The following is a 21812-nucleotide window of genomic DNA, read 5'->3' on the forward strand; positions in this document are numbered from 1 at the left end:
TGCCATGTCAGACAACTACAGTTGCCATGGTGCTCAACTGCAGTTGTCATGTATGATCTGTTCTACTGTAGTTGCCATGATTTCAAAACTTTAGGAGTTGCCACCCACTAAACACTAGCAGTTGCCATGTAGCACTACAAGAAGGCATGGCAAAAAAACATGTTCGGGTAAAAAAGAGAGTTGCCATGTGCTCACAAGCACGCTAGGGCAGTTGCCATGTAAAAGAAAGAGTTGCCATCTGCTTACGTGCACGCTACGGCAGTTGCCATGTACCATGCAAAAACACATGGCAACTCGGGTAAAAAAGAGTTGCCATCTGCTTACAAGCAAAGCTAGGGCAGTTGTCATATACCTGCAGAAACACATGGCAACTACCAGCTTTGGGTGTGGGCTAGGAGACGGGCGTGTGGGCGAAGTGATAAACGCCCACACACCAGCCCCCGTGTGGTGAAAAAAGGACGTGTGGGCGACCGGATGAATGCCCACACACCAGCTTAGTCCTACGTGGCACACAAAAACTGCTAAAACGCGCCAAGATTCGTGCAGAATTGGTTGGACGAGGATCCATGCGTGTGGGCGAGTTGCCAGACGCCCACACGTGTGGGCGTTAACATTTTCGTAAAAAAAAAGAAGAACCCACGTGTACATGACCGGCCCACCTTCCTCCGCTGCGAGCGATGAGAGTTGTTGGGGCATAGACGCGACTGCTTGACGCCCGCCAATGCCCCCAACAACCCCAGCCGCAACCACGATTCCGCCGCCGCCGCCGAGCTCTTCACTTCGGGCACCGCTGCTGCTGCGAGGCGACACTATGAGGATTTTGACGATGTTGCCATGCCAGATGCCGCAAGCATGGTGCCGTGCAGTCGATGAGAGCGAGAGGGAGGCACGGCCGCACGGGTAGTGATGCGCGATGCGTGCGTGAGCATTGCCCAAGGTTGATAGAGGGTCACGCCTCACGCGGCTACTGATTATTTCATATCTACAGCCGGCTGGCGCCTAGCGCCGGCCAACGCGGCCGAACACCGAACGTCCGCGTTCTCCCACCTGCTCCCTTGTTTCTACCAAGTCTCTTTCTCCTACCAAACTCCCACCATAGGTTGAGTCATAGCAGAGAGGAAAAGAAAGCAGACACAAATTCGCAGCGCGGCGCGGCTCCGGCTTCCTGTAAACGTAGCCAGGTGTCGCCGGCGCCGGTCCTTACCGCCGCCGCGCCAGGAGATGATGCTGCCCGGGCATGCCTTGTGCCGCGCTGAACAAGGTAAGCCAGACTCCCCTTATCTGAGCTCACTCCAAGGTTGCGTTGCAACACCGGGACCCGTGCTTGATGTCTTGTTTGCTTTGCTTCGTTAGAGAATCTCCAACAGATGCGCTAGATTAGCCGCGCGCTGAAAAAAACGACTATATTGCGTGATCGAAACTGGCGCTCGAGCAGACAAACCTGTTGGAAAGTCGGACTTTGCTTAGCGTTTCTGTGGGGGTGTGAGGTGACGGCAATTCAGTGTTCGCCGTGGTGGCTGTTCTAGGATCTTCGTTGCCCCGCTTGTTCACTGTCCAAATCGTTTGGAGCTCGGTTGGGAGTCGTGGGAATGGTGGAGGTGAGTAGCTCCTGCGCTGCCCTTGCTTTGCTGTGTAGCGGGAGCCTAATCAGGGAATGCTTCAAGAGCTTAGAATTGTCTCATGCCATGAACCCGTGTCTTTGATGGAACATTTGCACTATATTTTCTTGCCCGTTCTTATTAAATAGCCCTGCTTCAGTACTCCCGCCGTTAAAAAATACTTGTCGTGGTTTTAGTTAGCTCAAAAGATCCGTTGCTCATTGGTGGAACACTTCACTGTATTTTTTTAACCGTTCTTATCAAATAGTGCTGCTTCAGTAGGTAGATCTGTTTCTAGAGAGAACTAGTTAATTATTGGCTTAATAAGGAATGCTTTGGAGGCAATCGAGACGATAAGTATTCTGAGTGTCCTTAATTCACCATCGCTTTGAGATAAACATAAGTGTGTCTGTTCTGTACTTAAAAAAAAAGTCTGTACTCTAGCCTCATTTCGCATCAACTCAGTTAAATTAAAAGTATGTACTCTAGCCTCATTTCGCATCAACTCAGTTAAATTGCATTAGTGGTAGATGGTCTTGAAAACATTTCGACCTGATTAGTTAGAAAGGCAGGTTGTGTATTACTCCCTCCGTCCCATAATATAAGAGCGCTTTTGACACTAATGGGCCATGCGGACCATGGGCTGTTCACACTAATTCTGTAGATATGTGAGTTCATATCAATTAGTTGCACTTCTCAGCATACCCCTATCTTAATTAAGATGATGCTGATTGGTTGGTTGTACTGTTTCTTGGCAGGACTGTTTGAAGATGCTCCAAGGAAACTTTTATTTAATTTCTTGGTCGTTATATTGGCTCTGGAATTTATCAATAAGGCTGATTTGATTGCCAAAACATCGGCTCTAAAGGCTGACACTCACACTCCTATTATGTCTGCTTCACAAGAATGGAGTTCAGTTCGGCCCATGGTATCCCAAACCAAAGTTGTCACAAGTATTGCAATGAGTCAGCATAGACAAAAGAAGCCATATTCATCACCATCAGCTCTATCATCTGTGCACTCTCCTATCTCTGCGCCGAGCTATAGCTCCATCTCGGGTGCTTCTGAACTCTCTTTTGATTCACTGGACCTGTTCGATCCTTCGATGCAGCACAACAGGCGCTCAGCAGAAGAGGTTCCTGCTCCTGTGGATGCTGACCTCCCTGATGCAGCTTCGAATACTAGTACAGCTCCTTCTGGAGTGGTGCAGCCCCCACTATCTCCATACGATGGTAACTTTTCAAGTTTTCCTAGATCCTGAAATAATTTAATTCCAAATGATTTCATCATGTCAAACATGACTACAAATTACATAAAAGGTGATACTTGTGTATTTTAATCTAATCTGCATCTTCCTCATTTGGGAAAGTAGCACCATGTGACTGATCGTAATATCAATTGTCTTACCCATAGTTTTAAATAGCACGCTATGCCTCTTAGCGGCGGACCTTTTCTAAACGCTATAGCGCGCTATTTAAAATGTGTGTTCATGTATTTGGACCAAAGTGCCTTAGCACAGTACCTCTTCTAAACGCTATAGCGTGTCATAACAGAGCTATATCGCGCTATTTAAAACCACTCTTACCTGGCTGTAAATTATATAAGCTTGTTAGCTTTTATTAGTTCAAGCATAATGTTTTGATCCATCATTTTGGAATGGTGACTGATGAAATGGTTGGTAGCAGTTTCATAAATAATCAATGGTGATGGATAACATTTGACATCAATCATAGATACTTATGTATGTTAGTACACCCTGATATTTGCTCTAGATGCGCTGTCGTACAGTCAAATATGTTATATAATTCACTCTCTGTTTCACTAGGCTGTTGTGCTCCGAACATGGTACAGAGACGAGGTAGCGAGAACTGCCATTGTGTTTACCCGGTAAGAGTTGTGCTCTTTCTTCACAATGTTTCCTTGAATTCAAATTGGAGCAACGAATTTCTTGAGGAGCTTGCGTCACATCTCAACTTGCGGGTTACTCAGTTTGAGATTGTAAATTTCTATGTTGTTGGAACTTCTGGGCTAAATATGACAATGGACATAGCTCCCCACACTGGAAATAGCTTCTCATCCGAACAAGTTACTGCGATGAATTATTCTCTTAGCCTGCATACAATTCGGATCAATCCAGTACTGATTGGGGACTACAATCTTCTTGATCTAGTGTGGTTCAGGCCATTGGCTCCAGCTCCTGGTAATCCTTTGACACCTTGACATTCTTCTATGTGTTACAAAGCTGTAGATCTTTTAGTGTCTAATTAAGGTAGAGAAACTGGAATTCCACTTCATTTAGTTCTCTTTTAATTATGTCCGATTGTCGACTGCTTGAACCTTGAACCACCAACTTGTCCATTCTATCTGTCAGATGCAAACTCAAACAATCCTCGATGACACATCTTACTACTCATCCGGTTTGAAGATCTTGCTACTCATTCGAGCATTTCTGATCGCTGTAAATCAAGCCTGTCAGATCTAACTATGAATCGTCAGTTCCCTCACGTTTCTTCAGGTGTGGCAATGCCTGTAATTTGAATAAAGTTGTTCAGGTTAGTGGTTAAACTGAAACCCATCTTGAACCAGGAACCTTGCCTCGGACTACTTGTTCTCGACTTAGTTGGCACTGGAAACTTGAACCAATTTATTTCTGGCGAACACCCACATAGATGGATTTAACTGATTTATTCACGGGACTGCTCGACAGGAACCACCTTATGGTTGTGGGCAAGACATATCCATATGAATGATGTGTGTTGAACTGCTTAGCATATTGACAGCAAACAAATCCATCCGTGGCTGATAATATCATCTGTTTAGCACCGTGACCTATTCAGAAGTAGATCATCAACATCTTCTCCTGTGAACACTAGTTAAGTTGTGTTCGTCACTTGACAGTATTCGCTTACACATTGGCATTGACTATTCTGACCTGAAATTGCCAATGACACCTGAAAAATCACACCAATCTGATCTCAAAACGAATTCATCACCACTAATCCTAAAACTGACAAGAGGCTTCCCTATTGGTCACTATAAGATCAACTTCAAGTGATGATCTTTTCTTGAGAAAATAAGAACTGGCCCTTATTTTTCATGTATAAACTTATCTCTCTCAGAGGTTAATGGTTATGCATAGAAAACAACGGCCTTTCTTATTCTAGAGAAAACAACAGTGGTTGTTCCTGTAACAGAAATTACTAATGTGCTAGACTGGTAGATGAATAGCAAGTTAATTCTGTTCAAATGTGTACGATAAACAAAAGGAATATATTTGTCCGTCCTTTAACAAGCTCTGCTTCAATTGTATGTATTTAGTAGTTGTGTCCAGTTTATTTGAAAAGTGCACGAGTTCTTGACACACTGGTTAATTCTGGAGTTTATGACGCATATACAAATAGGTTTGCCAAAAGGGTCTTTAACTAGAATATTTCCACACATTTTGCAAGATGCAATCACTAACTAGAAGATTGTAGAAGTTACTTCCCCGTTTGATGCCTTTTCCCCTCCAAAATTTTGATGCAGATGCAATAGCAGGCAGCTCGAGCGTACTTATGCTTCTTTTTGCATTTTGGTTGGGCTACAGGAAGTACGGATCCAAAAGGAAATCAAAGGAGAGAGCAAAGATTGAGTCCATCCTACAAAAGAATGGAACTGTCCATTTGAAACGGTACACTTATGCCCAAGTGAAAAGAATAACGAGATCTTTTGCTGAAAAGCTAGGTCAAGGTGGATTTGGTGCTGTTTACAGAGGCGACCTCTTTGATGGTCGTCAGATAGCAGTCAAAATACTCAAGGACTACAAGACTGATGGGGAGGATTTCATCAATGAGGTAGCTAGCATTAGTAGAACTTCTCACGTTAACGTTCTTAATCTCTTAGGATTTTGCTTGGAAGGATCTAAAAGGGCATTAATTTATGACTATATGCCTAATGGTTCACTTGAAAAGTATGCCTTCAAGGATGGCTCTAAAGGTGGAAATACTTTAGGTTGGGAAAAATTATTTGATATAGCAGTGGGCATTGCTCGAGGACTTGAATATCTCCACAGAGGATGCAATACCCGCATGGTGCATTTTGATATCAAGCCCCACAACATTCTATTGGATCAAAATTTCTGTCCAAAGATTTCTGATTTTGGACTAGCCAAGCAGTGCCTCAATAAAGAAAGTGTTATTTCCATTGGTGGTGCAAGAGGAACAATAGGCTATATAGCCCCCGAGGTTTATTCGAAGCAATTTGGAACAGTAAGTACTAAGTCTGATGTTTACAGTTATGGAATGATGGTTCTTGAGATGGTTGGGGCAAGGGACAAGAATATCAGCCAAAATAGTGAATCTACCAGCCAATATTTCCCACAATGGATTTATGAACATTTAGATGAATATTGTCTTAGTGCTTCCGAGATAAATGGAGGGACCTCAGAGATTGTAAGGAAGATGATAGTGGTAGGGAGGTGCATACAGTTGAGTCCTACAGATCGTCCAACAATGACTAGAGTTGTCGAGATGCTTGAAGGGAGCACAACTAACATCGAATTGCCACCAACGGTGCTCTTGAGTTGATAGGTTTGTATTGTTCTCCGGCACTTGCTCAAGTATTGCATAATTTGTGAGAAAGATTGGAAATTTTTAATTCTTAAATGATGGACTGAAAATTTAAAGACTTCCGAGTGCCATTTGTGTGTATGCAGTGGGGATTCCACCAAATTATTGACCGAGTGTGACCATATTTGTGGAGACATATTCTAATTGGGCCTAGCAATTGGCAGCTCATGACGGGCGTGAGGGCGTGTGCACGTTTTTTTTCTTCTTTTTTCTCCTGGTTTTGTTGTTTTTCTATTTTTATTATAAATTTTCCTCTCGGTAGTGTTTTTTAGAAAATTTGATTACTTTTAAATATACAAACTTTTTTAATTTATCATATATTTCTAATTCGTGAAAATTTCTTAAAATTTTGTGATTTTTAAAATTCGTAAACACTTTTGCAAATTCCTGAGTATTTTATTTTTTTGAACATTATTCCAAATCTGTCATAATTTTGAAAATTTATGAATCTTTTAAATCCGTGAATTTTTTATTTCACCAACTTTTTCAAAACTGAAAATGATAAAAGATAGCATTCTTTTCCAAGCCAGCAGGAGTGAACCAGAGGATTGTGGGCCGTGGCCCGTGCCCATTTTTGTGGCAACCTGGCCCTTAAAGCGCAAAATAGGAGCATTTTCTATTTACCGCGCATTGCGACTTAATATCGAGTCTTACATAGAGCCTACGAGCGAGTGGCTGGACTGGGCCATCTCAGTTTTGGTTTTTTTAGAAAGCATGCTTGTATTCAAATCATCAAATCTCTACTTCTAATGGACGAGTTGGTTGAATAGTCCCCCCACTTTCGTCTGGTTTTTTTTCGACTGGTTTTTTTTCGTCGTTTTTTTTTCGTCTGGTTTTTCTTTCGTATCTCACCCCGCACGTAAAACTAACCTCAATCTCGATCTGTTTCATCTCAGCCTCCAGCCCCGAGAGGAGCCGCCGCCGCCGCCGAGAGGAGACGCCCCAGCCCCGAGAGGAGCCACCGCCGCCGAGAGGAGACGCCCCAACCCCGAGAGGATCCGCCGCCGCCGGGGAACGAGGTCGCCGCCGCCTCCCTCGCCCGCGGCCATGATGACCGATCTGGCGTGGGCGCCGCAGATCACCCTCTGGTCCATGGCCTCGACCAGGTACGAATCCCTCCTCCACTTCTTCTGGTTTGGTTATTTCCGCATCTTGATCTGATTCGGGCGTGTGTGCAGTTTGCTATGATCTGGCGACGGGATGCAAGGAGAAGCTGCTGCGGTTTCAAGGGGCCGTGAGGATGCCCACCATGAAGGCGTGTCTGGGATGATGGAGGTGATATCCAGGCCCTGCTGATATCGGCCAGGTCCCCGATGCCGTCGACTGGCGGCGGCCACCGTGTCCTCTTCCATGGCGTCGGCGGGGCCTTCCCCTGCCAAGCGCAGCGGCTCCTTGGCTGGATCACCGTCGCACACCTCGCCGGCGTGGTCGGCAAGATCTGCATCTCGATCCTCGCCACTCTCCATCCTCTTGCAGGTAATAGGCTTTCCGCCCCCTCTTTTATCTCCCGCGTTCTCGTGTGCACGGATTGTGAGCGTGAAGGAATATTTCTCTTCTATTTCATGGTGCTGCTGTGCTCCTTCTGCCTTCACACTGCACATATATAGATTCTTCAAAGGAATTGGATGCTGATTATATCAACTTAGTTCCCTGAATGTGATATATATATATATTCTTCCCTCGCTTTGAATTGATTGCCCCAAACAATATATCTCTGGTTGACAGTCATGGCCTATTATTATTGTTGTTAATTTACAACACTCTGCGCTGTATTGTCCAATCATGGTCCAAACTTAAACCTTGGCTGTGGATTCATTGTATGTACCATATGCTGTTCATAGCTACAAAATTGCAATCTCTTGAAAATGTTCTTGAATACAGTAATTTTTTTGTCACATAACCCATATGCTGATGATAAAGTTTGTTGTATGAGCTTGTGGCATACTGATCCGACAGGTGGCAGGTATGCGTTCAGATGTTGCAGCTCTAAGGAAGGGTAGTATATGGCACATGGCTTTGTGGGTTGTTCGACAAGAAGTGTTTTGGGCATATTCGAAAGGCAATCTTGTCAAAATTGTACATCGATTTTCTTATTCCACCATCAGCTTCTATTGATATGAGCGATACAAAAAGTTCAGCACTGAATTTTAGTATGTTAACTTGCAAGATTTCTCGTGACTATTTTTTTTGTTATAGGTTTATAAATTTCGAAATATAGTTGCAGCTTCACGGAATGGACGGCCCAAATTATGTTAGTGTCTATATGTTTACTTGGTGGTGGTCTAGCGTGAGTGACACCTGCATCTGTAACTTACCCATTGGATGTTGTTCGAAATCACCTGACAACACAGGTGATGCTTTTCTTCCTTTTGTGATTTGTGAATAACACTAAGCCAATCAATCAATCAATATAACTTCCAGTTAGAACTTAGAGCATCTTTACCTAACGCTTTCATGCAATGCAGCTTTACAGACCAAAGGAACAGGTTTTAGTAAGCTAAACTTTCATGTCTATAAAATTCTGCAGAAAACCACTAGGTATTACAAGGGCATCTTTCACACGTTGTCTACAATTTGTAGAGAAGAGAGTGGTAGAGGATTGTATAAAGGCCTTTGGTCCACCTTATTGGTAAGCCGTCTGCTTCTACTGAGAATTGTTTTTTAGTTGACTTCCCAGTAACTTTTATGAGTTACAGGGAGTTGGACCTGATATATCAATCAACGTTTATGTATATGAATCCCTGAGGTCTCATTGGCAAATGGAAAGTTGAATGTCAAACTGTGCGACCAATGATTTGCTATGGTACCTCCCTCTTCTCTCTTCTATGAACCCTATAACACACGTCTCAAATCTTAATTTCTTTTATCCTATTGCAGGTTAATTCCAGTTGGCTGTGTTAACCTACAGTAATCAATCAAGTCAACAAATATAACAATGATACTTTGTCTTCTGATTTTTGGTGGTGATTTTTTTTGTGACTGAACTAACAGGAGCTGAAGCATGTGTTCTTATTTTTTTATATGACTAGATGCATATGAACTGAAGCTCCATAATTTTCTTTTCAAGTCGACATTGGTGGCAACCAATACAATTAGCGTTATTTACAACCAATGAAGTCTTATAATTTTCTTTCTTAGAAATATACAGTGACACTGACTATCATTTAGTAGCTCTACCGGCACTAGCCAAAAACAATAATATTTATTTATTTAACCACCAAATAGAACAATAGGTTATTCTGCATTATGGGTACACAAATCACAACACTATATTTCAGCTGTAGAAATCTGTGTGGATGCCTGCTGATATTTTAAGCCTACATATTGCCGATTTGGTTTGAGGAATGCTTGAAGCATAATTTACTCCCTAATGTGCAAATAGCAGTATCATTTTTTGTCAAGAAACTGAGAAGACGGAAGAGAGTTGGTGTTGTCAGTGTGGTGAGCCTATGCGGCAACCACAAGGCTGAAGTCTGCTTTGATCGTTGTTCAAGATTTGAGCTTTGGCTCCGGTTTTGATAGCTCTATATCAGTGAGTTTAGTACAGTAACTATTTTAAGTATCTTTACTGTGCATAGTTGCATACATTTTATTCATGGATTAGTCTTGGTAATATTAACATTTGAAAAGCAATTTTTGTGTGACCATTTTTTCATCTTAGTATCTCCATCTACCAGCAAAAGGCAACGTGCACAAACCTGTATTTAACATGCAACATGAGATAGTGTGCATCGAAACTATGCTTATGTTTGTGACATTCATGTGGCATCTCATGCAGATAGATTTTATTATCCATTTCTGTAGCATGCAATGTTTATTTTCTTCTTTTGGTCCATAATCCCTCCTCAAAGAAATATAAGAGTGTTTAGATCACTAAAGAAGTGATCTAAACGCTCTTATATTTCTTTACATAGGGAGTACATGTCATGATTGTTGGATACACATGCAGACTTTCAGCGAGTTTTTGTTCTCGGACTTGGGATCCACAGTCCAAAGTTGATTGGTGGATCAAGTGAACTTGGTGCATCTCCATTCAAGCTGGTGTACAATTACCAGCCTGCTTGTTTAGCGCAGTCTCCACAATCATACAAGCAAATGAGCATCTGTGGTGGCTTTGGGCGCGTGTTTGAGGCTGGTCCGGTATTTAGATCAGAAAAATCAAACACTCACAGGCATCTGTGTGAGTTTATTGGGTTGGATGCAGAAATGGAGATTAAGAAGCACTACTTTGAGGCAAGGAAGATTTGGAGGAAATAATTCTTTAGTTTGTCTATTGAAGCGATGCTGACCAAGTACTGATTTTTGTTTTCAGGTTTGTGATATCATAGATTGCTAATTGTAGCAATATTCAAACACCCAAATGAAAATTGTCAGAAGGAACTCGAGACAATAAATAGGCAGTATCCATTTGAACCTCTGAAGGTAAGACATTACTCCTTACTGTTTTGTGTTGTTATATGTGTGCTTTTGCTTAATTTACTGTCTCAACTTCTTCTAATTTATATACAGTACCTAGAGAAAACGTTGAAGCTAACGTACGAGGAAGGGATTAAAATGCTCAAGGTACTAACATGTACTTTTATGTATGTCTATGATATCATTATTGTGGCGTTGTATACAATATGCTCTTTTTTGTTGTTCTCACAGTATGATCGATACTAGAACTTAATAGCCCAATTATATTGCATGAAAGGCCTTTGTTGGAAATGATAAAACAGCTAGACAGTGAAATGCCGACCAGCCCCATGTCACTCCATCCCCATGGGCGACCCTAAGCCCGGCGACCCCCACCCTCCTCCCCTCACCGTCGCCGAGCGGGCGGCGGCGGGGACGGTTCCTTTTCTCCGCGGTTGTGTCCTCCATGAGTTGGGGAGCTCATGGGGCGGGCGGCAAGCGGAGGGCGACGGCCAGCGCGGTGTCGTGCCTCTTGCGTCGGCGGATGTGGTGAGGTGGGTGGCCTAGGAGGCGTGGGCGACTCGGTTGCTGGGGCAGCTGCCCGGGAGCGGGCTCGAAGGCTCAGATCATGGCGGTCCCGATCTGTCCGCTCCGGCCATGGGGCTGGCCGTTGGATACTGTGACATGGGCATGGTTGGGCTGCGTCCAGGCCGTGCTTACTGCGTGAGCTTTGGCTTTCGTGGTGTATCTGAGGCTCGGTTGTGTTGTGTTGTGCGTTGGTGTTGACTCGCCTCCATGTTGGTCGTGCGGATCGATCGAAGGGCTCTCGGAACTGGTGGTCATGGTTTGCTGCTGCCCGTATAGCGTGGTCTTGGCTTGCTCTCGATCCGCGGTGGCTGAGTTCCTTCCTCGGGGCTGGGTTAGGTCGAGGGGCTTAGGACGAAAGTCTTGGTTTGATGGGCGTTGAAGGATACCAGCGACCATGGCGTTGTAGCTCCCTCCTCTTTGGAGTTGTCATCGATGAGTTCCTCCTCTTCACTAGACCATGGCTTGCTGGTTTTAAGGGTTGCCGTGGGGGTTGTTGGTGTGGGCGGCCATCTCCTGAGGTCTGCCAGCTGTTGTGGGTCACTCTGGGCGAAATCTTAAGTCTTCGAAGGGGGTCGATGACCGCGACTTACTTTGTCCGTGTCAACAAACAATTCGAAATACCTCGACTTTTTCAGAACAGGTCCGAGTCAAATAGCAATGATTCGAAGCACTTCTTTTTCCATTACACTATTTCAGAAACCTAATGACTCGATTGTATGGATATGGAAAATACAGGATTTCCGATCCTAGCGGGAAAAGGAGGGAAACGGCGGCGCCCTTGGGCGTCGTTATCCTTCTTGAAGGCATCTCGGAAGAGTTCATCCACTCATCTCTGGGGTGTGGGCAAGTTGGTGGTATAGTTTCGAGTTGGCTGATGTCGGAATTGTTGTTTCTTTTTTGTTTCTCTTCTTTTTTCGGGGCTTTGCACAATTTTCCCTTTTAAATCGCGTGGTTTTCGGCCTTGTTTTCCTCATAAACAGGGCCATTCTGTAATTTTATTTTCCTCTCTTAATGAATTGGGCAAAGCTCCTGCCTTTCTCCTAAAAAAGGCCTTTGTTGGGTAGACAATACATCTACATATAACAACTGTGCAGACTACAAATGTTTTCCCCATTCCTTCCCAAATTAGAAAAGGTATAATTAAGTTCAATGACATGTGGGTTTACCAAGGTAACCAATCAAGCTAAACTGGATTAGCATTTTTTTTCTACTCCCTCCGTCGTAAAATATAAGAGCGTTTTTGACACTATACTAGAGTCAAAAACACTCTTATATTATGGGACGGAGGGAGTAACTTCTATGAATGCCACACAAATTGTAATGGTAATTTCTATACATGTGTGTGATTTTGCAGCATACCAATGAAGCCTTAAAAATAACTTGGATTGGTAAAAAGTAAAATTAGACGGTGGGAGCTGTGTGAGTACGCAAGTTGTACCTTGTCGGTTTTGATGACAAGAAGTCTCTCTATGAGGGCATCCATAGCTTGATGATTTTGCACCTCTAAGATTGCCTTTAATGATTTTCTGTTTGCCTTTATATATTGCAAGTTTCATTCTGGAATCCTCTAGGCAGGGTGCTTGCAATCCCCTACATCTCGGCTGCAACAAAAAAGACCCAACGAGGCTGTTGTTTCAAGCTCAGACCCTCTTCATTGCACGCGGTGCTAGAAGGAGAACTGGGTTGTGGTGGTGTTGCTGGTCGTTTTCCTTTTTACTTTTGCACTTTGGCCATCATAAACGACACAGGCTTGCTCCCCGGATGGATCTCTTTCTCTCCCTGGATCTTTTAAACAGGTGTTGTGATTAAAATTGTGATAAATCAGTGTTCATCACTATTCTTTTTGGACTTGAATAGATCTATGTCTAAATTACACATAATGTGTAGGAGAAAATTACTATAGCTGGACTTTCATGTCTTTCTTGAATCCATGGCAAAGCATAGTCACCTTAGTACTATGTTGCTTTGCACATGTCTTCTCATGGCCTTATTAAAGATCTTGTTTCCATGGCTTTAAACACAAGATGATATTTTTGTAGCATATTTCATATAAGTTTTCCTCCTATAAGGCTATAATTTCAAATTCAAGCCCACCCAACACACAAAGTTTCTATCTTCTTATTTTCTATACAAGTAGTAGCTTGCGCAGCGGTGGTGTTGATGAACGACACCCAATGCAGAGGCGGCAGTTACCATAGGGAAGAGGTCAAGAACATCTAGCTCTTGTGGTGTTCCTCCTCATTGTTGTCATCGCCATCAACAGCAACAATGACGACCGGCTCATGGGACGGCTACTAGAGAGGGAGCGAGGAAGGGGGAGACAGATCTTTCAGGTACAATGGTACGACAACCATGTTTTGAAATATCAATGAGATTTGGTGCTAAGTTAGCATCATGTTTTATCCAATCTATCAAACACCATAAGTTTCATGTCGAATGTGTTGTAGAAATATGTTCTTCCATAAATATGGTTTTAGTCCTTCATATTTTAGTATCGTTGTAAATTTATCCATTCACATATCACTCTGAGAAACATTTTTAATTGGGGGAAGGAAGAATGGAAGAAAAGAAGAGTGCTTTGACGTAAAAAAAAGAAGTCGTCAATATAGCCCGTTGCAACGCACGGGCGTTCTACTAGGAGATGCAAGTGAAGTGGAATAATGAAAATACATTGCATCAAGTACATTTTCCGATTGTTACTGTAATTTTTTTCTATACATGTGAAAATGGAAGTGCATTATGCTTATGTATGCAATCAAAAAAAAAATTAAAAGGCCCGTGGCAACGCATGGGCATTGTACTAGGGAAATAAGACGAATAGACATGCAGACTAAGCTCCATATCCAAGGGATTTTGGTAGTACATGCCATGTTTATGCTCACTGTTGAATAGTCTGTATATAACTATTTATGCAATACTTGGACCATAGGAGCAATTCATTCTGTATATTTTGCTGGGGATTGTGCCTTGCAGTCAATTTATAGAAGGGTAAGATGTATCGCAATATCTTTGACTTGCATTCTCTGTGATGTCAAGTAAGAAAATAGAATATATACTCTTTGAATTATCTTTTCTTTTTTTCGATGTCTCTATCTTACTTCTATAATCCAATTGGCATTCGCTAGAGTTTCTGTTGATGAAACATTTGTTTTGTGATGTGAGGAGGTTCTGTTTGTGACTTTGCAATCAATATTCGTAGATACGGTTCGTAGATCATGATATCTGCACAATCTCAATCTACTCCTGTGACCATATATTGTATTAATGGGTTGTGTCAGGGTTATTTTATCAACTGCTGGGTTGTTGATCTACATTACGGTTTAATTCTTACACGAATTAATGTTGACTCGATTCTCTGTAGTAGGTTGAGAGGCTTCTCCTCTCATGATTTACTCTGATTAGTTTGCCTGGCTCCATGCTCCTCATGATTTCTTTGAATTTTTCTGTAGGAGCTCGGTCAAAAATCACCTAAGGAAAATCTGTCGTTCTTCTCTACAAGGGTTGCATGTGGAATTTGAGGAGAATCTGTGCACCAGCATCCGACTCCTTGATGTTGCTCTGATCATATTGTGTAAATATATTTCTAATAAAGCAATCGCCCGATGGTGTACATGTTGTAAATAACAAGATGTAATCATCAAGTGTGAGAGATGGCAACATCATGATGGGATGGTATGTACTGTTGTGCTCATCAATAGAGTTAGATCACTTTTCTGTCTGAGAGTCGATTTTTTTGTGTTAGATGGATTGACAAGTACCAAAGATTGATGCCAAGCAGAACTAAAACCTGTCCATGGATTACCTTCGGTCCCGCATTCCAATCAACAGCATTGGGCCGAGCGAGCGCGCGGGTGGCGCAAGAGGCAATGGGCAGCCGGTGGAGACTGAGTGGTGAGCGGCGGTGGCGAGGTCGAGCAATTGGCACCAGCGGCGAGTAGGCAATTACCGTGACGGGCGAGCGGACGAGGCGTGTAGGTGTCACGATTGCATCACAATTGGAATAAAGTAAACAATGCATACGTGTGGCTATTGACTGATTTTGTGTGTTGTGTGCTTGTGTTAACAGCCAGCCAAATCAATCAGCCAAGGGCCATTATGTACGTGAGTGTGTTAACAGTGGGTATATCTGAAGATTATTTCTCAACTCGGCATGTGGGTAGAGACTAAAAAGACGATGCCATGGTAGCATGGCAGACCTGGCAAGTGCCACGAACATCATGATATTCTTCCTTTTCTTAATTCCTTGATTTGAAAATTAATTTGCTCTGCATGTATAGGAACATAGCAGTCGGGCAAACGACACTTTGGCATCTTGATCTATCAAGGGATTTTTTTTTACTTTAGAAAATGTGGGTTCGGATTGGTCTGTTGAGTTATGGCTGGCTGATCGGAATAATTTTTCTATTTAAAAAATGTAGCAAATAGCATTTCATTAGAGATTGGTCTGTTGAGTTATGGCTGGCTGATCATAATAATTTTCCTATTTAAAAATGTAGCAAATAGCATTTCATTAGAGATGGCTTTGCAGCAAATTGCAAATCACGCAAACCAAGCCATCGTCGCCTCGTTGCTCTCGCCGGGAGCGACAACAACCACCGGTCTCTTGTTCGCCTTCTTAGCCGGCATCTCCTCCATCCGGATGCCCTGCGGCACGAGCCACTCCGCCACCGCATGGGACTCGACCTCCAGGAAGTTTAGATCCGTCTTCGGCCGTCCGGCACGCCACACCGCCACGTCGTAGGCACAAGCAGCCTCATCGGCGGTGGGATACGTGCCGAGCCACCAACGCTGCCCGGCATCGGAGAACTCCAGTCCGAAGGTCCCGGAGGGCTTCGCCCTCATGCCGAAGAAACCGGACTTTCCCTTCGGCGTCTTCTTCGGCGCCATCGGGGAGCGGGCGGCGGCCAAGCGGGGAGCGGGGCGGCGACGTGCGGCGCGGGGCGGACGCGGACGGAGCGGGGCGGCGGCGTGCGGCGCGGAGCAGAAGCGGACGGAGCGGGGCGGTGGACGGACCGGAGAGGAGGCGAACGGAGCAGGGCCGGAGAGGAGGCGGACGGAGCGGGGCCGGGCGGAGGATGGACCGGAGGCGGAGGCGGCCGGAGAGGAGGCGGGCGGGGTCGGGGCGGCCGGAGCGGAGGCGAACGTGATGGGGCAGCGCAGCGGTAGGCGGCGGCCTAGGCGGGGTGGAATCAGTGGTGGGGATCTGGATCTACGACGGGGCGAGACCTTAGAATGTTAACATGTAACTCTTGCAAACTATTTCAAAAGCCCGTGGCAACGCACGGCCAGTCTACTAGTAATACATAGTCCTTGACACGTACAAGTAAGCACACCCTAACGCACACACAAAAAACTAGAAAAACAAAGAGCACTCTAACAAGTAGTAAAATACAAAGTGTTAGAGTTGTGTCGAATATTATTGTACAAAGTAGGTTATAGTTGCACTTGGTTTTTGAACTGTGTGTAGACAAGGTAGTAGTTGTGTCCTAATAGGACACTTCTATCCTAGGCCTTTCATATATATCGAGGGTTGACACACGATGTAACCTATGCCAACATAATAGCACATGCACGCAGGGGAGGCGGTGGCGCGTGTTGACGCCCGGGTGGCCGGTGTGCGGTATTGTAGCGGTGTCACGGGGAGTAGCGCCCGTAGTCAGGCCCCGGGGATGTAGTCATGATGGTGAACCTCGTTAACAAGTCTTGGTGATGTGCTTGTGTGATTGCTTGATCCTCGGTAGATCGATGGTGCGCTTCGGATTCATTCTAACCAGTAGTATCATGAGCAAGGTTTTGAAGAGGTTTTGGATCGTTGTTGATCAAGAGGAAAAGCTCCGATGGTCGGTCTTGAAGAGAGGCGTCGTGTTCTATTCCGATCTACTGACGGTACGCAGCAGATAAGGTCTGATGTGAAGGTCAGATGGTCGTGACACGGAGGCCAAAGCAGCAGGTTTGGAAGCAATCGGAAGCAACCAAGGCAGCGGCAGGTCGGATCTGAAGCAGCGGCGGCTAGGGCACGGAGCGCAGCGAGCGTCGCAGGAGGCAGTCACCAGGGCGGGCCAAGGCGTGGAATTTTCTGCGGGACGGCTGTATTTTGGTTTTCTGCGGGACGGCTGCAGGCCCAGGTGCTGGGTGGCCGAGAAGGTAGCGGTGCTGCTGATCCTGGACGTGTACGTCATGTATACGTGTGCCTTGCTTGGTGTTGTGCAGACACGTGGTTTGTTTTGAGAAAACAAAGTGTTGCTAGGTCCAACACGTGTGCACAAGAGTGGTTTGGCATGGATCGAAAGGATTTGATTCTTTTCTGCTAGGTGCGCGGAGAAGCTAATAAATCAAACACGAGCATAATAATTTGCAGACGAGGGACTTGTCAGATTCAAGTTTGCATGAAAGTTTTGCTAGGTTGGTTTGATCAGATGGCTTGGAGCGTGTGGAGAGGCAACGGAGGACGTGGACAAGCGTGTCATGTGGATCATGCATACACAGGGCGTCAAGCAATGCATGGAGAAGTGCGGGCGACACGACGCAGGGTGGAGCATGGTTGTAGTCGGATAATTTCGGCTGGGTTGGACTGGACAGTGACAGTCTGACGGATCGGCAGGGATGTTGGTCAAAGCAGAAGACGGCGGTGATTTCAGTGATGACGGCATAAGCGCGTGATGCTGATGGTGGTCGAATTCTGGGGCGTGGAAACACGTGGTGCATACCTGAGGGCTTGTGCGGCTTCGACAGACTATGTCGCGGGGTTGATTCAAGATGGTGCACACATGAGAGAGCTTGAAGTCGACGGGGCGCGGGGTAGCATGGCCAGCTACATGGAGTCATGTTGAAGGTGAAGCTGGAGTCTGATGGATGACTACACTCTGTGCTGATGGAGGGGCTATGACGTAAGAATTCGGACAGTCGAAGCCTATTTCAGCGGGATAGCGAGAGACACATGGTTCAGACTAGTTACCAGTGGTCTGATGGAGACGTGATACTCGACATCGGTTAGTGATGATCGATGGTTCTCTGCAGTGGGGGTTAAGTGGTGTGGGTTCGCGACCCTTGAGACTCGATCGGGACAGCAGAGGCTCGACGCGGTGATAGCGGCGAGGTATGCGGTAAGCACGGGACACAACGACAGGCCAAGGCACTAGTGGTCAGACATGTGGTCAGACAAAGTGTGCAGGGGTGCTGAAGCAGTGTTGGAGAGTACCGGATTCTAGTTGGTGACTGGGTCTATCGGTGCCGGTTGATGGACAGGAGTTGACCATGGAGAATCTGAGAAAGTCGCGGAAAGTCTGAAATTGTCAAAAGCTGAGAGAGTACATGGCCGTATATTCTGTGGTTTTCAGTGCACATGGCAAAGTGCGGATGACAAATACAGAAGGAGGCGGAGTGCTATAGTTGTGGGACATGCCAGAGACTATCCGGAATAAGGACGAGACAACTGTGAATTTGACTCATGATGACAAAGGGCGACGGTGAAATTTCTTCAAGTTTTAGACAAGGAATCAAGAAAGAGCAGTGACGTTGAGTTTAGGTAACTCCTATATGTAGCATCCAATATGTAAGTTGTTCACTTTCATGCAGACAGTGGTCGGTGTGTGATGGCGTTGAGTGGATACTCCAGAAATTGGGAGCCCAAAGTAGAGTAATGAAGAACTTAATTTTTGCTCGAGTGCTGACTGTGAAGAGGACGAGAAGGGACTACAGTTGCAGGTGGAGTCACATGGAGTCTAGGAGTAGCAGCAGTGCTCATGGTGTATCTCAAGTGCAATGTACATGGAAGTTCGATGCATGGATGAATTCAAGGTGCTGGAGAATATTCGCCAAGGTAGAGTTGTTAGAGTTGTGTCGAATATTATTGTAAAAGATAGGTTACAGTTGGACTTGGTTTTTTAAACTGTGTGTAGACATGGTAGGAGTTGTGTCCTAATAGGACACTTGTATCCTAGGCCTCTCATATATATCGAGAGTAGACACACGATGTAACCTATGCCAACATAATAACACAGGCACACAGGGGGAGCCGGCGGCGTCTGCCGGCGCCCGGATGGCTGGTGTGCGGTATTGTAGCGGTGTCACGGGGAGGAGCGCCCGTAGTCGGGCCCCGGGATGTAGCCATGATGGTGAACATCGTTAACAAATCTTGGTGACGTGCTTGTCTGATTGCTTGGTCCTCGGGATATCCCTCTAGTAGCAGCACAAAGAAAGAGGAAGAACGGCAACCGAAAATCATACCGACGAAAAAGAAAAAATCTTTGTCTTCACACAACCACCACCCATCCAAGGCCTAAACCGGTCAGTAGACCTCCAGACACCATAGCCCGCGACCTCAACGAAACCCGGGGATCTTCGACCCCGCTGGCTCCTAGACGAATGCAAGAGCCCCACCTAATCGCGAACGGAGCCCGAGGAAACTTATTCAGACGCGATGCCGCCGCAACAGCCTCGACATCATCTCCTTCAACACTAACCCTATTGAGAACCCATCCGATGCACAGCTCCGAGGTTCCCCCTCCCTCCCGCTATCGGAGTGGCCGGCGAAGGGAGAGGGAACCAGTGGCAGCGCCGACGGCACTCGAACGTGGTCGCCTCCTTTTGTCTGTGTACGAGTAGCAATGTGGACATGAGTCGTCCATCCTATTTTAGCTAGGTAGTGCGTCTACACGTTCCAGATTTTGGAAGCTTCTAATTCTTGGTTTTTAGTTTTCTTTTTTTTCATTTATCTGTTCATTTTCCTTGATTTTTTGAGGATTTTTTCTTTTAAAAAAAAGTTTAGAAAATTTCAGAAGTGGTCGTGCTTAAAAGAAAAAATCTTCCTTTTAGGGGAAAAATCAAGATCTCAAAAAATCAGAATTTTTAAAATTGTTCAAAAAACTTAAAAAAATTTGTTCACAAAACATTTTCTAGAAAATGCGCATGTTTTTCATAAAAATGTTGTAAAAGTGGCAAAAAATGTTTATTTTTCTTAAAATTAAATAGTTTTCGTGTTTGTTTTTGAAACCATAATAATTTTCCCGTTTTTATAGAAAAGAAAGTAAAAAAACATCCTTAAAACAAGTAAAATTAAAAAGATCTAGTTAAATCACTAAATACCAGCGGACGACAATGTCACTGCTAGCGGACGGAATGGTCCGACCCATAGCGGACGTTCTATGATTCATTCCGTCATTTTGACGTACAGAGTGTCTTATAGGAGCTCTCCTCGCGAAGAGCAGTGAATAGGGCCACTGACTCTGTACATTTTAAAACCAAGCTGATAGAAACCAAATCGAGCCTATTTTTCTTTGGTTAATACGATTTTTTATTTATGGTATGGTATAGAATCTAGATAAGGATGAAGAGGGACCTTGGGCGGCGCATGGACATCACACGAAACGTGTCACCAGGGAGTGTCAAAACCGTTGTTTGTTGGAAAAGTCCAAAATAAACCTTAATTTGTAGGCGAAAGCTAAATCGAGCCTGAACTTCTAATCCTCGAAATCAGCACACCAAACAATCTGATCCCCGTCTATTTTAAACCTAGAGCGTGTTTACAGGGATTGTCAACGTGGCATCAGATTTCAAAACATGTTCCACATTTTCTTGAAATTTTCAATCATTTTGAAATCAGAATATTCCTAAAAGCATAAGAATTCCAATTTTTTTTGCAAAAATGTGAACAACTTTTTGGAATTATGAACAGTTTTTGAAACCTGAATAAAATTTAAAGTGCAAAAAAACTTTCAAAATTTGTTCCAAGTTTTTAAAAAATTAGAAAGTGTTCGCATTTTAAAATTTTGCTCAGGTTTCAAAATTTATTCACATTTTTTAAAAAACTTTATGTTTAAAAATGTTCATGTTTTAAAAAATTGTTCTCAGTTAAATTTTTTGTTCATGTTTAAAAATTTGTTAGCGTTTAAACAATGGTTCATGTTTATAAAATGTCCGGGGATTTCAAAAATGCTTCATGTTTTCCAAATTTGTTGTTGCTTTTCAAAAAATGTTCATAATTCCAAAAGTTGTCCACAACTTTGCAAAAATGTTTCTAAATTGAAATATTGTTTTTTTGTTTCAAGAATATTTGGATTCAGTATTGTTGATAATTTTCAAGAAAATGTTTTTGAATTTCGACACCATGTTGTGTGCTTAAATATTTTCGCGCTTCTCATTTATCACCAACAGTCATCAGTTAGAGTGGTTAGCCGGAGTTGTTCAGCAGCGTTAGATCACAAGTGTGATTCCCTGTGAGTCTTACATTTTTCGGTATTTTCAAGCCGCGCACTACATAAAAGAAAAACTCAATTCGCCCTGGTGGGGCGGCCAAGTTGCCTCCTGCCGCACCCAATGATCTCTGCTGCCACCTCGACAATCCCTTCGAAAACCCACTCAGGGTTTAAACTAGGCCGGAATAAGAGTTCAGTGTGCTGATTTCAGGGATTAAAAGTTTGGGGTTCAATTTAGCAATCGTTTACAAGTTTAAGGTTTGTTTCTGATTTTTTTTTCCTTAGATCTTTGCCTCAATCTAACAGCGCGCGAGCGACCTGCGGAGGGTTCGGCCGGTCGACCGGACCGAATCGTTTCCCTTATTCTTTTTTTTTGTGGTGTCTGCGACATCGTTTCCCTTAATCAAGTTGTGCGTTTTCGACGTCGACTG

At 44.2% G+C, this 21812-nt stretch overlaps 1 protein-coding gene across 5 annotated transcripts; it reads left to right on the plus strand.

Annotated features, from left to right (window-relative positions):
- Nucleotides 1-936: 936 nt before the first annotated feature.
- On the plus strand, nt 937-14666 carry LOC141034335 (LEAF RUST 10 DISEASE-RESISTANCE LOCUS RECEPTOR-LIKE PROTEIN KINASE-like 2.3). 5 transcript variants are annotated; one of them, XR_012196084.1, is made up of 6 exons: nt 937-1261; nt 2357-2830; nt 3424-3798; nt 5124-7311; nt 7384-9008; nt 9083-14666. XR_012196084.1 is itself a non-coding variant. In XM_073506302.1 (4 exons), exons 1-4 carry the CDS (start codon nt 1222-1224, stop codon nt 6161-6163), a joined length of 1929 nt encoding a protein of 642 aa, XP_073362403.1. In that variant the 5' UTR covers nt 937-1221; the 3' UTR covers nt 6164-14666. The 5 variants fall into 5 exon arrangements, 1 of the variants encoding a protein (XP_073362403.1); XR_012196083.1 differs by having other exon boundaries at nt 7384-8556; nt 8733-14666; XR_012196082.1 differs by having other exon boundaries at nt 939-1261; nt 5124-6166; nt 7102-7311; nt 7384-14666.
- Nucleotides 14667-21812: the final 7146 nt, after the last annotated feature.

Source organism: Aegilops tauschii, unplaced genomic scaffold, assembly GCF_002575655.3.
Source record: "Aegilops tauschii subsp. strangulata cultivar AL8/78 unplaced genomic scaffold, Aet v6.0 ptg000777l_obj, whole genome shotgun sequence".
Lineage (NCBI taxonomy): Eukaryota > Viridiplantae > Streptophyta > Magnoliopsida > Poales > Poaceae > Aegilops > Aegilops tauschii.